Below are 16,495 nucleotides of genomic sequence, written 5' to 3' on the forward strand. Positions count from 1 at the left end.
TTTTTTCTTTTTTTCCTTAAATTCCACGAGTGAATTCCTATGGTATTTGTTTTCTCTGGCCGGCTTATTTCACTTAGTATAATATACATTAGCTCCATCTATTTCTTTGAAATGGCAAACTTTCACTCCATTTTATGGCCGAGTAATAGTCCATTGTGTATTTATGCCACATCTTCTTTACCCATTCCTCTATCAATGGACACTAATCTGCTTTCCATACTCTGGCTATTGTAAATAATGCTGTTATAAACGCAGGAGTGCATGTATCCTTGTGAATTAGTGTTTTCCTCTTGGTTGGGTAAATACCCAGCAATGAAATTACTATGTCATAAGGTAGTTACAGAATTAAATTTTTGAGCAACCTTCATACTGTATTCCATAGTGACTGCACCAGTTTGCATTCCCACCAACAGTGCAAGGGAGTTCCTTTGTCTCCACACCCAGCCAAGGGGCTTAGTGTTTCTTGTTGTGGAAATATATATATTTTTAAGTTCATTTATTTTGAGAGAGAGAAAGTGCAAGTGGGGAAGGGGCAGCGAGAGAGGGATAAAGAGAATGTTCTGAAAAGTTTTTGAGTTAAGGGCTTGTCACTTTGATAAAATGTAAACTTTCAACACAAGCGGCCCGCACAACTCTGAAACTCTAGGGGCGCCCCGGGGTTCGGTCGGTGGAGCCTCTGACTTCGGCTCAGGTCATGATCCCCCACTGTCAGGCTCCGTGCTTGAGAGCTCGGAGCCTGGAGCCTGCTTCGGATTCTGCCTCTCTCTCTGTCCCTTCCCCCTCGCACTCTGTCAAAAATAAAAATAAACGTAAAAAAAAATTTATTGGGGGAGAGGGAACAGTCCTGACCCAGAGAACACAAAGCATATTCAGAGTGGGAATTTCCAAAAAAAGCCACGCCCAGGGATCGGCACCCAGAGAAGACCAGCACGCCTCCCCCCCGCCCCCGCACATCCCGCCCAGAAGCCTTGGCCTTGCCCTTAAGCCCCAGTCCCAGCGAACATCGCGTTTCAACGGGTGCCTAAACAGTCCGCTCAGGTCACCGCCCTGTCAAGGCCCTCCGGATACTCTCAGTCCAGCGGCCATATTTGTTTTCCTCCCATTACCGGAAGCGCCCCTCCAAAGCTCCGCCCCATCCTGCCTCCAGCGTTTGGGCCAAGGTGTGGCAGGTGCTTGCGTCCACTCCGTTGCCCGAAGCTCTTCACCTAGGCCCCGCCTCAACCACGCCCTCAGCCGTTGCGCGTCGGGGCCTGGCCAATAGACGCACCCCGTCCATTACCGGAAGCGTTCCCTCCAGGCATGTCCCATGCCCGATCTTCCACCTGCGCTCTTGCGCAGTTATTGAAAGACCCGGAAGCGGCTGGCCGAAGCGAAGGTCATGTCGACCTCAGTGGGTTTTGAACTTTCTGTTTTGTACGTGAGCGTCTCCAGTCAACAGCCGCACACGCCCAGCGTATGGGGTCTCAATACGCGTTAACTTCCCCTGCCCCGCGCCCCCTACCGCGGTGAATGGCGTCGTGGGCACACCGAACCGTGCTGGCGGCGCTGCCCGCGCGGGGGTCCCGGTTGGTTTCGGTTCGGATCTTTCGGAGTCGGTCCCCGCCTGTGGTGCTCGGGGCCCTCGGGCCTTCAGACGCCGCCTGCCGCCTTGTGTCCGTGGGCACACGCGTCCCCCGCGCCGCGTGAGTCTCGGGAGATGGGCGTGCGGGGTGGATGGCAGCGCTCGGCGCCTGTGCCCGCAGCCTGGCGGGTCTGGGCCCATCGGGGCTCGGAGTCTGGCCCTGGGGTGGCGCAGACCCCGCCGCCTCCTAGGAATCCCCCGTGCAGCCCCGAATGTGGTGGGAGGACGGATGCCCGGGAAGAGCACGCTGTTGAGCGGGGGCTTTCAGGAGCCGGACCGAGGACGGGAGAGCGCGGGGTGTCAGCGCGGGTCACGTCCCGCACGCGAGGCTGAGGGGCCTTGTGGAAGCCGTGACTGCGGCAGGGAGGCCGGGGATGAGGGGAGAGAGAGAGAGAGAGAGAGAGAGAGAGAATGAAGGAGGGAAGATCAGTGAGAAGGTCGACACAGAGGGACCGTGGGAGCGGACGCAGTAACTCGGGAGAGTGGCAGGCGGAGAAGAGAAAAGAGCGAAATGTGGAGAACAGGGAGGCGCCCCAGGACAAGGGGAGCAAAATAGCGAGCACAAGCAGAAGTGGGGCCACAAGAGCCAGGCGCTTCAAACGCAGAGCGGGAAGGAGCCAAAGGTTGCGGGCGGGCGAGGCAGAGACAGAGACAGCAGGAGAGGGTAGGGTGACAGCGGGGAGAGAAACAGCGGTGCGAGATCCGATGGCGGCGCCAGTGAGCCGGGCGGAGGGGGTGTAACCGGAAAGCGGGATTGGAACAGGGAGAGCAGAGGGGACACCCGTGGGGGCAGAGAGAGGCAGAAACGTATGGCGAGTGGAACAGTCAGACTGGGGGGAAAGAGTAGGACGAGGCGAAATAGGTGTGAAGAGTTCCCCCGGAAAGTGTAGGTGTAGGGAAAGGAAGGGAGGAAAGGGGAGGAAGCAAGGGAGGACACGGGGAAACACAGGAAAAACAGCGGAGAGAATCAGGAAAGAGGGAGACATGAACAGATTGATAGAAATCAGTGCTCCGGAGGGAGGAAAAAGGGGGAACCCAGGTCTGGATGAGTGGTGGTTGACGGGATATGGGTGATTAAGTTGTGATCCAGTGGCCTGTGTCTTCATAAGGTTTTTAACTTGAAATTTGCTGGTTTGGGGGCACCTGGGTGCTGAGTCGGTTAAGCATCCGACTTGGGGTTAGGGCAAGATCTCATGGTTCATGAGCTCAAGCCCCACTGCTGGCTCTGTGCTGTCAGCTCAGAGTCTGGAGCCTCTGGATTCGGGGTCTCCCTCTCTCTGCCCCTCCCCCGCACGCACTCTGTCTCTCTCTCTCTAAAAAAATAAATAACAATTGAAATTTGCTGGTTTGAATTGAACAGATGGGAAAAAGAATTACAGAACTCCTGCTTATATGGCTCGCGCATTTTATAATTATTTGCATCATAACATAGCTTGTATTTGCAACCTTAATCAGCCAGAGGGGAGAGACCTGTTTCAGTCAGTTATGGGTCACCCCCTTCTCTTATCCTGGGATGGCATGAAGGAGGTGGACTAGAGCAAGAAATTACTGAATCGGGCACTACATGATGCTTTTTAAAGCACTATCAAGTGTTTCTTTTCCTTTTAAATGGATTTAATTTTTCTACCTCTCTCGCATTTAATTATTATTATCTTTTTAAATAGAGGTAAATGTTAGTGTATTGGATATCTGGTGTTCTGTAAAGAATCATTAACTTCTTCAATAAGCTTTGTTGACATCTCAAACCAGCCCTTATTATTCTTTTCTAAATAGGACGTAGTTGCAGTTTTTAAAGCTTTGACCCCAGAAGACATTAGATTAAATGAAAATTGCTGATTAAAAAATATATATTTTGTGTAGTTCAGATGAGCAGCTCTCCATTCTTTCTACTTTTTGTCATATGTTGGAACATTTTTTCTAATCAGTGAATAATTTTACTATTTCACTGTGCACTTGGTGTGTCTATGATCTAGACAGAACCTAGTTTAGTAAGTTAGTCTAATATTGCACAACGTGTCTTCCTTGATGTGATTTGTCTATGAGTTAGGTGTCAGCTTTGAAGTAGATGCTCCCTCAAGTCCCCCTTGTCCATCATCTGAATATGTTGAAGGTAGGCTGGGTTGACTTAGAACTTTGTTCCAACAGAACCCATCTATTCATGGTCAGGAAATGTGCTCGGAGCTCATTTCCATAGCTGACCCAAATGTTAAGCAGCAAATCTCTGTGTTTATCATTTTATATGTTTAAAACATTTCCCTATAAATTCCTGGAAAAGAGGCACTAATTGTTTGGGATTAATGTGACTAAAACCATGAAAGAAGTTTCTTTGGTCAGGCATGTTGTGAATGATGCTGGAATTTTGGAATGATACTGTCTAGAACTTGCATATAGTCTACCATTTGTTGAAGTTTTTTATCTGTGTATTTTATCTGGCACAATATTGTAAAATTCTCCATAGTTTAGCTGATGGAAATTCTCTGATGGAAAGTGTAACAAAGCAAAATCAGGGATTTATGACTTGCTCAAAATGATGTGTCTTATCCAATTACTCATTTATAATTAACTCTTATACCTCTGTGCTCCTCTCATTTTTCTGAAAGAAGTACTCTCCTGATGGCCTCTTGGTGAAATGTGCTTTCATTTCAGGAACTGTTGACATTCAGGGATGTGGCCATAGAGTTCTCTCAGGAGGAGTGGGAGTGCCTGGACCCCGCTCAGAGGGCCTGGTACAGGGACGTGATGTTGGAGAACTACAGGACCCTGGTCTCCCTGGGTGAGGATAGTTTCCCTGCAGAGGTTGGGAAATGTTCTAGGCTATCTTTGTGTTTCTTTTGGGAGGCGCTGGAGAGTCCCTGCCCTGTTTGACTGAGAGTGAAGCCCTGTTGATCCAGAAATGAAAAGCTTCACAATGAGGTGTCTGGATTTGAAGTGCCCCCTTTCTTCCGATGATGTGCTCACTACATGCAGGTTAGTGGTGGCGCTAGAAGTTGAGGAGACACAAGACTTTATGTCAAAACTTTAAAACATCGGATTGCCTGGTTTTACTCCTGTACTCTTGATTCAGTAGTTCTAGGAAGAGAGCTGGATATCTGTATTTGTCAAACATTCAAGCATTTGGAAGATGTAGGTCGGTCACTGAACAAGTCTGTGAAATGCTATTCACAACCCGCCTGTGTTGAATGTCCTTGGTCTCAGCTGTCCAGGGACTGGGATTGGTTTATGGAAAAGCTGCAGGACATCCTCTACCGGTTTCCGTGTCAGCAAGGCCCTCTTTCTGAGCTGAATAGCATCTCCACTGTGGAGGAAGGAAGAGCCTTGCACGGCCAGGAGTGGGGTGAAACTAGCGGCAAAACCCAGGCGGGTGGGAAGGTATCAAAGATGTGAAGGCAAGTGAGGGTCAGATGGCAGAGAGGAACTGGCTCCCTGAAATGTTGTTTGGGACATTCTCCCCGGGTGGGAGAGGTGTTTGGAAAAGAAGAGTTGATCTCTCGTGGGGTTATCCTCCTCCTCCACCCTCTTCTTGGTGTGTGCATGTCTCCTGCCCTCCTCAGTGGTAGTGCAGCTCCTAGCAGCGACAAGGGCAAAGTCTTTGTCAGGACCCAGGCATGCCCTTCTCTGCCCGCAGGAGTCCTTACTGGTTCGACCTTGGGGAGCACATGGAGGGCTGTTTGTAAGGGGTGTCTTCCTTTGTTGCATCTCCTTCTCTAGTCAGTCACACAGATCTTAGGTGAGGCCCCCTTCGTCCTGACTGCGGGCCTTCTCCAGCTTGTATCCTGTTTCATGTGCTTGAGTGACCTGTCATGGTGGGAACACTCTTTGCATCTAGGGCCAGAGGCAGGTGCATGGGCTGTCCCAAGCCCTCTGCCTGCTCCATGCCTCTGCCATTTCTTCATTTCCACTTTCACGCCGTAGGGGCATGTGTACTGGGAATGGAGTGGGTGTTTCAAGATTGTTACTCAGCAATGCTGTAAAGACAGTGTGTGGCGGGGGGCGGTCGGGTGGGGGGACCTTTGTTTGATCCCCAGTCCTTCATGGGGACCATATCTCGGGCTTTGGGCCATCAGCCAGGAGTCTGTAGGTAGATCCCAGGTCCTGTTTCAACATCCCACAAAGTATAACCCCTTTCCTTAGTCTCTTCTCTTCTTTGTCTCTGTCTTGCAGGTCTTCCTTAGTCTGGGAGTGTGGGAAAACCTTGGCTCTCCCCGATTTCATAGTCTCCTAAGTTTGTGTGGTTTTGCCTCTGAAACTTTCTGGGTTGTGAAATACACTTCTTAGTATCTGAACTTTTATCCTCGTATTTTCTGTTGTGATAACCTACCCATTATGTACTGGACGACTTGTGTGGTGAACTCTTCCATACAAAGTTTTAGTGGTAAAAAGAACATTCTAGATGCAGAACACTTATATTTGGATGTCAAAGCACCATTCTGCTAAGTGGAGTTGTGCCCCCAAAGCACCTGAGTAGAGCGGTCAGCATGTTCCAGGATGCTGGCATCGAGTGTAGCATGAGAGCCTGGCTTAGGGCTCCAGGACTTCTGGTTTTTGGAGTGTCACAAAAGTGTCTCTCAAGGGCACTGTGGGAGTGGTGATTGAGTACACTAAGGGTCATCCCCCTTGATTTGGCTGAAGAAATGCAGGAAGTTATTCTAGAGGGATCATTGTCTGCCTTCATAACCCCATCTATGAGGCTGTTAACTGAACTATTATTCACACAACAGTGTTCGTTCCATGTGTACGTCCTTGTTCCTTCCCCAGCAGATAAGATTTTAAATTATCGTATTGAGAGAATTTATGAGTTCATGATGCTTATTACATTATTGAGCTCTACTCCATTTCTTTTGTTGAAGATGCTGGTACTTTGATGCACATTTCCAGGTATTACAAATTTCCTTCCTGAGTGTTCAGGGTTATGGTGGAACAAGTGTTTTTCTAAAACCTATGTAATGTCTAGAATTTTGGGAAGATACATCATATTTTTCCTTCCTGCACATATTTTGCTTGAATTCATACCTGCTCATTAACAAATACCTGGCCCATCTGGATGAATTTAGAATAAAAAAAAAATTTTTTTTAATGTTTATTTTATATTTGAGAGAGAGAGAGAGTGCACAAGCAGGGGAAGGGCAGAGAGAGAGATATGGAGACAGAATATGAAGCAGACTCCAGGCTCCAAGCTGTGCACGGAGCATGACGCGAGGCTCGAACCCACAAGCCATGAGTTCATGACCTGAGCTGAAGTTGGTTGCTTAACTGACTGAGCCACCCAGGCGCCCTGAATTTGGATTTTTAAAATCAAGAATATTGGATATCTTGAGAATATGCTTTTGTTATGAAGTGACTCTGTTCATCCCAGAAAACCAAAGTAATTTATTCATAATTTGTTATATAAAATACCTTGTTTTTTCTATGGTATATTTAAAATTTTCTAAATATGACTTGTTGAATTTTATATGAATTTTATAGATGTTTTATATTTTGGTTTAAGTGCTTTATTTTAATTAATCATCTCCCTGTCTAGATTCACCGTGTAACTCTTGGTACATTGAACTTGTACTTAATTATCTAAGTTCATTTTATAGAAACATAGCCAATTTCTTACATTTCGTGTACTTCTTCATCACTGTTATTCATGAGACAGTATCCACAAAATTTCTAAGGTTCTGGAAATCCTATTATTCATTAACCCATGATGGCTGTTTTCTTCCCCATATTCTATTAACCTGAACTCTGTTTGAAGTGCACAGTGTCCTTCTTGACCCATATCCTGGTGTTCTGTTGTTCTCAGGCTGTTATTGGTTTTTATTTGTTGGTCACCGCTGCACAGCCACCTCCTGCATGGACCTTCTGGAACTGGCAAATATTGTTTCTTCCTTTAACTGATAAAACTGCCTTCATTAGAAGTTTTTCCTTGCTGGGGCCCCTGGGTGGCTCAGTTGGTTAAGATCTGACTTTGGGTCAGGTTATTATCTCATAGTTTGTGGGTTTGAGCCCTGCATCGGGCTCCATGCTTGTGGTGCAGAGCCTGTGTGGGGTTCTCTTTCTCTGCCCCTTCCTTCCTCTGTCTCTCGCTCTGTCTCTCTCTCTCTCTCAAAAGAAATTAAAAAAAAGTTATTCCTTGTTCTTTCGGTCATATGACCCTTAAGGTTATCTATAGTTCCCTAATAATCTTTATGAAGTCAGGATTATTAATTGTGGGCAAGTGCACATTAATTTTTATTTATTCTTAATAATTATATGTTTACTAATACATAGTAAAATGTATTACCCTTGCCTCATGTCTGTTTCATGCATGGAATTATGATGAGGGATCCAGTGAGAATTTCAGGGTATTAGAGGAAGCCAGACTAAGAGAAACTATTATTTTTATATAATATAAACAGACTTAGCTTCAAATTTTTAAGGTATTAAAATTGGAAGATATATATTTTTAAAGCTGTTGTGAAATTACTTACATTGTTATTTAAAAATTAACTTTTTAAAAAATACTGGGGGGTGGGCAGAGAGAGAGAGTGGGGGAGAGAGAATCCCAAGCAGACTCCACATTGTCAGCACAGAGCCCAACATGGGGCTTGATCTCACGAACCGTGAGATCATGACCTGAGCCGATATAAAGAGTTGGACACTTAACCAACTGAGCCACCCAAGCGTCCCTAAAGATGAACTTTTAATTAAAGTGGAATTTACGTAACAAAATTAACCATTTTCAACTGAATAATTCAGTGGCATTTAATGCATTTACCAGGTGTTCAACCACCATCTCTGTCTGGTTGTACATTCCCATCACTCCAAATTAGTGTCCATTACCCTTAATCAGTTTCTCCACATTTTCCTCTGTCCCCAGTCCCTGAAACTGCCTGTGTGCATTCTGTCTCTGTTTTTCTGTTCTGTAGATTTCTTCTTTTTCAAAATTGTCTGGACTCTTTAGGGGCCTTTGTGGTTCCATATGTATTGGATCATGTTTTCTATTTCTCAACAAGTCTTGGAATTTTGATAGTGTGTCTGTAGAATCTCCAGACCACTTTGGTGAATATTACCATTTTCAAAACTATGAAGTGTTCCCATCCATAAATATGGAACATCTTCTCCATTTATTTAGGTGTTTAATTTCTCTCAGCAACGTTTCATAGTTTTCAGTCTGTTGATCTTTCATCTCCTTGGTTAAATTTGTTCCTAAGTATCTGATTCTTTGGATGTTATGTTATACAGGGAATAATTTTTAACATTTCTTTTTCACATTGTCCATTTAATGTGTAGTAGTAACACAGCTGATTTTTCATGTATTGATGCTGTGTTTCCTGACATCATTTGTAACACTAGAAGGTTGTGTGTGTGTTGGGGGGTATTTTATGGAATTTTCTGTATATAGGATTATGCCATCTACATGCAGAGGTAGTTTTTCTTTTACTTCTCCAATATGTATGCTTTTTATTCCTTTTTCATGCTTAATGGCTTTGGGTAAAACTTCCAGAACACGTTGATAGCAGTGGTAAAAGTGTGCATTTGTGTCTTTTTCTTTGCCTATGGGGGGAGAGCTTTTATTCTTTCACCGTTGACTGTGATATTAGCTGTGGGTTTTTCATAAATGATCATTAAGAGGTTGAGGAAGTTCACTTTTCTTTTTAGTATACTGAATTTTTAAAAGTATTTTCCTTGATTTGTTAAGTAATCTCTATGCCCAACGTGGGGCTTGAACTCACAACCCTGAGATCCAGAATCACATGCTCTACTGACTGAGCCAGCCAGGCGCCCCTAGTATGCTGAATTTTTTTTTTTTATCAATAAAGAGTTCTGGATTTTTTCACACATTTTGCATACAATGAGGTGATTATGTAGGTTTGTATTTTTTCTTGCCTTCTTACATGAATGTGGTTTATTACATTGATAGATTTTCATGTGTTGAACCATTTACCCTTGAATTCTTCGAACAAATCTCAATTATTATTATTTGTTTTAATTTCATTTTTTTAAAATTTACATCCAAATTAGCATACAGTGGCAACAATGATTTCAGGAGTAGATTCCTTAATGTCCCTTACCCATTTAGCCCATCCCTCACCCCCACAACCCCTCTCGTAACCCTCGGTTCTCCATATTTATGAGTCTCTTCTGTTTTGTCCCCCTCCCTGTTTTTATATTATTTTGTTTCCCTTCCCTTATGTTCATCTGTTTTGTCTCTTAAAGTCCTCATGTGAGTGAAGTCATATGACATTTGTCTTTCTCTGACTAATTTCTCTTAGCATAATACCCTCCACTGCCATCCACGTAGTTGCAAATGGCAAGATTTCCTTCTTTTTGATTGCCGACTAGTATTACACACACACACACACACACACACACACACACACACACACACCACATCTTCTTTATCCATTCATACATTGATGGACATTTGGGTAAATCTCAATTTTAATGGTGTATAATCTTCATATGCTATGTATATTTAGTTGGCTAGTATTTTGTTGAGTATTTTTGCATCCATATTCAAAACAAGACCTGCTTATGTTCTCTGTAGACGAACTCTGTGTGTTTGTGTATGGGGTAGATTGTTTTAGGGAATGACTTATGTATTCAGGAAGAAGATTACACCAGTGCCTTACCCTTCATTTCTGCTTGCTCAGAATTGGGCGGTCAACAGGAGGTAAAGCTTGGGGATTTCTCAGGTCTTTTCCTAAGTACCCAGTCCCAGGCATGCTCACAACCTTCCAGAATCCCTGGAATCTGTGGGGATTTTCTAAGCCTTATTCCCCAGTACACCTCACTCCCCAATGTTTTTACCAGGGTTTTAGGTTTGTCCCATTGTTTGCTCCAGTCGTTATCCCTTGCCCTAGGTAACATTAATTTACCTTTAAATGTTTTTTTTAAAATGTGTCAATAAATGTTTTTTAAAAAAATTTAGAGACATCTGGTTGGCTCAGTCCATAGAGCATACAGATCTTGATCTTGGGGTCATGAGTTCAAGTCCCACGTTGAGTGTAGAGATTACTTAAACAAAAAAAAAGTTTGTGACATATGACCCCTGGTTATCACCTCCACCTAAGTAGAGATCTGAAGTAGACCAAAGACAGCAAGCACTTTGAGCCAGTCCTTCAGATTAAACAAACACAGCAACAATTCCTTAAAGGACCCATCTGTTCCCCTGTAGTTCAGGAAGTCTGTACCCCCTGCAGGCTCCTATCTTCAAGGCCACTTCTTAGCTGGGGTACAGCTACCTTTTTCTTGATTAAAAGTGTGCCTGGTTGCTGGAATCCTGTGATTAATTTCCAGAGTTAAGTTCATTCTGACATTTTTTTCTAGCTTGTTTCCTGCTTTGATAAAGGGAGGTACATTTGGAGTTCCCAGCTTGATCATTTTGATGTCCCATTTTCCCATTGTTAATCTCTATAATATTAGCCATTTATCTGAATCTCTTATTCCAGAATCCGTGATGTTCAGCATATTTTCCAGTTCTCAACATTGTGTGCTCTTTCTGAAATGCAGGTCCTTTCCTTTGTTCTTATGGGTGAATTCTTTATAATTCCACAGACTATATATGTCTTATAATTGTAAATACTTGTTAATTGCTAGATATTTTTTTTGGGTTAACAAAATGTTTATTATATTTTATGACTAACATAATTTTTAATGTATATTCTGGTTTATTAACACTGCAGTATGCCTGTTCTACCTGGATGTATTTTTGTAACACATATTCAGAAGAATATTTTGTTTCTCTTTAAGTCATGATTTAATGTTGTGTACAATAAACATTCAATAATCAGCTTTACTATCTGTTTTCTTTTTTTTTTTTTTTAAACCTTTCTTAACGTTTATTTTATTTTTGAGACAGAGAGACACAGAGCATGAACGGGGGAGGGGCAGAGAGAGAGGGAGACACAGAATCGGAAGCAGCCTCCAGGCTCTGAGCCATCAGCCCAGAGCCTGACACGGGGCTCGAACTCACGGACCGTGAGATCGTGACCTGAGCTGAAGTCGGACGCTTAACGGACTGAGCCACCCAGGTGCCCCTACTATCTGTTTTCATATGTGAGACACCTTTATGCTTCTTGTGAGGTTCTGTGTGCTTTGGGATGCCTGTGGCAAATTTACGTTTTCTCAGGGCTCTTGTAACTCTTGGTCACAGATTATTTGGAAATAGGCTTCCCTGAAAACAATTTGGATTATATGTAATGACACTGTCTTTACACTGAGGAATCTTAGGTCCTTTGTGTTTCCAAACCGTAGTTGGAGAAAGTTGATAACTCTGTCAGTTATGAGTTTTACTTTTGGTGTAATACTTTTCAGTATAAAATATTCATCTTCCCACCCTGATTAATAGGAAGGCTATGATTATTTATATCTTACAGGTATCAATACTAGATGTGTGAGCAAAGAATTACCATTAAAAGATGGCCTTAATAATGGAGAGTTATTCTAAACGTTGATTTTGGAAAGATGCATAAGTCATGACTTTGATGACTTTAAGAGGAATCCAGCAAGATGTGAACAAATTTGCCACTCAGTGGGTATATGAAGAAAACAAATTATGAAGGAATAACCACATCCCATTATAAATATCTCACCACGGGGCGCCTGGGTGGCTCAGTTGGTTGAGTGTCCGACTTCGGCTCCGGTCATGATCTCATAGCTCGTGAGTTCAAGCCCCATGTCGGGCTCTGTGCTGACAGCTCGGAGCCTGGAGCCTGTTTCAGGTACTGTGTCTCCCTTTCTCTGCCCTAACCCACTCGCATTCTGTCTGTGTCTCTCTCAAAAATAAACATTAAAAAAAAATTTTTTTTTTTTTTTAAATCTCATCTGTAGAGAAAACCAACAACATCATAAATTCTGGAATCATTTCCTGGTAAAGCACAGTGTTTCCATAAGAAGAAGTATATCTCAGTATTACAAACATGATATGATGAAGAAGTCACTAAAGAGCAAGGTAGGCTATTCAGGAAACAAATATAAGAACTGCTTGGGCATTGGGCTTGGAATAAGCTTTCATTCATATCTGGGTGAACTTCAGAGATTTCAAACCCAAGAGGAAATTTATGAAAGTAATCAAGCTGAGAAGTCTATCAAAAAGTCCTCAATTTATAGGGAGCCTGGGGCAACTCAGTCAGTTAAGCGTCCAACTTCGGCTCAGGTCATGATCTCACGATCTGTGAGTTCGAGCCCCACGTCAGGCTCTGTGCTGACAGCTCAGAGCCTGGAGCCTGCTTCGGATTCTGTGTCTCCCTCTCTCTCTGCCCCTCCCCTGTTCATGCTCTGTCTCTCTCTGTCTCAAAAATAAAGATAAAAGAAAAAAAAGCCCTCGATTTCACCACCTCAAAGAATTCCTTCTACTGTCAAAAGCAACATTGTTAATAAATGTGGGAAGGTTCTTATGCATCCTTCATTACTGACACAATGTGAGAAAACCCCCAGCAGAGAAAAAACTTACAGACTTAATGAGTGTGGGAAGGCTTTTAGCCATTGCTTGGCCTCTGCTAATTATCCAAGAATTCATTTTGAGCAGAGACCTTCCAAATGTAACGAGTGTGGCAAAGCCTTTAACAGGTTCTCAAACCTCACAAGTCATCAGAAAATCCATAGTGGAGAGAAACCATATAAATGTAATGTATATGGAAGGGATTTTACCACATGGTCACGCCTTTGGGGTCATGAATGAATTCATACTGAAGAGAAGCCTTACAAATGCAATGTGTGTTGCAAAGCATTTTTCTGAGTGTTCAGATCTTGCTCAACATAAGAATTCATTCTAGAGAGAAACCTTACCGATGTAATCAGTGCGGTAAAGATTTTACTACACATTGACACCTTTGGGGTAATGAGAGAATTCACAGGGGAGGGAAACCTTACAAATGTAATGAGTGTGGCAAGGCCTTGGTCAGGAGTTCAGACCTTACTCAACATAAGGGAATTCATGCTGGAGAGAAACCCTATGAATGTAATATGTATGGCAAGGCTTTTAGTTAGAATTCAAGCCTGACAGTTCACCAGAGAACTCATACTGGAGAGAAACCTTACAAATGTCACAAATGTGGCCAGGCCTTTAGGCAGTATTCAAGCCTCAGTAAACTCCAGAATACATGTAGAATGAAGATGTGAATGTAAAGCAATGTCATGGGGGAACTCCATACCACAGAGTCACGGAGTCATGGAAAGAAACCTTACAAACAGCATAGCAGGGCCTTCATGCTATGACTTGGCCTCAGGATTCACCAAAGATTTCATGTTGGAGAACAAATATAATGAGTGTGCGTTGAAAAAAAAAATTTAAAAAAAAACAATTGTGTGTCTCCCTCTCTCTCTGCCCCTCCCCCGTTCATGCTCTGTCTCTCTCCCAAAAATAAATAAATGTTGAAAAAAAAAATTAAAAAAAAAAACAAATATAATGAGTGTGGTTAATTGCTTAAGCAGGTTCCACAATGTGTTGTGCATGAGAACTAAGAACGAAGTCCAGCTCTTGAAGGTTAATCAAATCAAATGTTTCACTCTGCGGGAAAATTAAAACTCAAAATGACCTAAAATTCATAAGATGTTGGGCGTCAAAGGAGCAGGGCACCTGTGGAAACATCCACTTCTCTTCAGTTTATGCAGTCTTGTTTTAGATTTTTTTTTTTAATTAAAAGAGTTTTTTTAATGTTTATTTTTTGAGAGAGAGAGACAGAGGGAGACACAGAATCCGAAGCAGGTTCCAGGCTCTGAGCCATCAGCACAGAGCCGACGCAGGGCTCAAACTCAGGAGCCATGAGATCATGACCTGAGCCGAAGTTAGACGCTTAACTGACTGAGCCACCCAGGTGCCTCTCTTTTTATTTTTGAATGTTTTCATAATTTATTGTTGAGAGAGAGCACATGCAAGTGGAGGAGGGGTAGAAAGGGGAACAGAGGATCCAAGCAGGCTCTGTGCTGACAGCAGCAGACAGTGGCCCTGATGCAGGACTCAAACTAACAAACTGTGAGATGGTGAACTGAAGTCAGATGTTCAACCGACTGAGCCACCCAGGCGCCCCTATTCTTTTAGATATCTTGATGAGGTTGCTGGGCTCTATATTGACAGTACACAGCCTGCTTGAGATTCTTTCTGTCCCTCTCTCTCTCTCTCAAAATAAATAAAACTAAAAAAAAAAAAAAATCAGTGACAATTTTTCCTTTTTAATGGGGTTTTTAGACTGTTTCCTTTTACAGATATTACTATATAGATTTAAATTATCTTGCTGTTGCTTTTAGATCTCCTTTCTCTGTTCCCTCTTTTTCTGCCTTGTTTGAAATAACTCAGTTTTTACAGATGATTTTGTTTTAAATCCTTTTTATTCTTTTTTGGTTTACTGGTATTACCTATAACTATCCTTTATGTGTTTGTTTTAGGGGTTATCCTATACAGCTTACTACACGTGAGTTTATACTTCTTCCTGTAGAGCACCCGACACTTCCTTTCCACATGGACTTCCATTTCTCTGCTTCTGCCCCGTGCTACCATTAGTATGGGTTTCTTTTACATATGCTATACACATATATACTAGAGTGTTAGTTTATTAAACAGTCCACCATATTTTAAGGAGGCTAAAAAATAGGAAAGATATTGTTTATTTATCCATAGAGTTACTACTACTAGTGCTCTTAATTCCTTTGTGTAGATCAGGAGTCTGCCACCTACAGACCGTGAGCCAAATACAGCCCAACATCTATTTTTAAGTGAAGTGTAACTGGAATGCAGCCACACTCATATTTAGGTACTTTTGACCCAGTAAGGACATACTGGAAGAGCGGTAACAGAATCAGTATGGCCTACAAAGAATAAAATATTTACTGTATGTTCCTTGCATAAAAGTTTGCCGACCTCACACATAGAGTCACATTATCATCACATCTGAGTTAGTATAAAATTTGGGATATGAAACATACGAAAAGTCAACTTTGTATAAATACTAGGCACAAGATTGGTCTCACATGGAAGCATAAGACTAGGAATAATTGGAGGTGAGTAGATCTTGTACTAATGAGGAAACATGAAATATGTGATTTTGTTACTATTCAATTTTTAAGTACAATATCTTATTATATGTTAAAAATTTGTTGACATTGACATTGAAGATATAACTGAGGCATAAAAGACCCACCAAATTTTACTTGATACACATTCTTAAGTAGCAGTATACCCCTGGCTGGCTACAGGGGTAGACAAGACGAAAAGTATGTATCTTAACAAGTCCTGGGATCAAATCCCTCAGACACTTTTGACAAATGGTATTTACTGTCTTTCCTTTAAGTCCTTACCCCACCCCACTGCTATGTTCTCTCGGTAGGGGTACGGCTGCCATAAAGAAGTAGGTCCATGCATTCCCCAAAAAGGTCATGGTTTTGGATCTATTACATACAATCTGAAGCACTCTGGGCAGTTTTCCTATCAAAATTTTAAAAATTCTAACTGCAAGGATTCCCAAAATTTAAATGCCTGCAGTGGAAACTTAGTTTCACATTTCTCTAAGCCACACAACAATTGTGGATATTCCCAATCCACTGTAAATATGTTCCCATTCGGGCAATTTTCTGCTTGTTTCCTCCACCCACTTGCCCTTCCTCATTGGTATTTGCATGATACGCTTTCAGTGGTTCTGCTCAAAGATGACCTCATCATGCGGGCATTGCCTGAAAACATTGTTTAAATTAGGAAACCCTGTGATCTGTCATTGTACATGAAACGTTTACGGTACTTACCACTATCATATTTTATCCTTACAGACTTAACCTTATAGAATATAAGCTACTTGAAGGCAGGGAATTTTGTTTCCTGCTAATATCAGTGAATATAGTAGTTCCTGACTGGTAGAATGATCAAATGCGTTTTATCTCTACAAAGCAGAAAGTTACTGTAGTGCATAAAAACTCCAA

At 42.6% G+C, this 16,495-nt stretch overlaps 1 protein-coding gene, 1 non-coding gene and 1 pseudogene across 2 annotated transcripts in view; 2 read left to right on the top strand and 1 right to left on the bottom strand.

The window, feature by feature from the left end:
- The window catches only part of LOC121018904 (zinc finger protein 701-like), a 10,607-nt gene extending 4,703 nt beyond the window's left edge, over positions 1-5,904 (top strand). Inside the window, exons 3-5 of the mRNA XM_040457952.1 lie at positions 1,423-1,565; positions 4,268-4,394; positions 4,817-5,904. Coding sequence (XP_040313886.1) covers positions 1,423-1,565; positions 4,268-4,394; positions 4,817-4,899 — 353 coding nt within the window. The 3' untranslated portion in view covers positions 4,900-5,904. The remainder of the gene's footprint in view (positions 1-1,422; positions 1,566-4,267; positions 4,395-4,816) is intronic.
- A 3,389-nt stretch (positions 5,905-9,293) lies between these two features.
- On the bottom strand, positions 9,294-9,366 carry TRNAQ-CUG (transfer RNA glutamine (anticodon CUG)). Its single transcript has one exon. It is a non-coding gene; the product is annotated as a tRNA-Gln (tRNA).
- A 3,617-nt stretch (positions 9,367-12,983) lies between these two features.
- On the top strand, positions 12,984-13,708 carry LOC121018905 (zinc finger protein 677-like; annotated as a pseudogene).
- The last annotated feature ends 2,787 nt before the right edge of the window (positions 13,709-16,495 follow it).

This window comes from Herpailurus yagouaroundi, unplaced genomic scaffold (assembly GCF_014898765.1).
Source record: "Herpailurus yagouaroundi ecotype Mexico unplaced genomic scaffold, PumYag 220, whole genome shotgun sequence".
Taxonomy (NCBI): domain Eukaryota; kingdom Metazoa; phylum Chordata; class Mammalia; order Carnivora; family Felidae; genus Herpailurus; species Herpailurus yagouaroundi.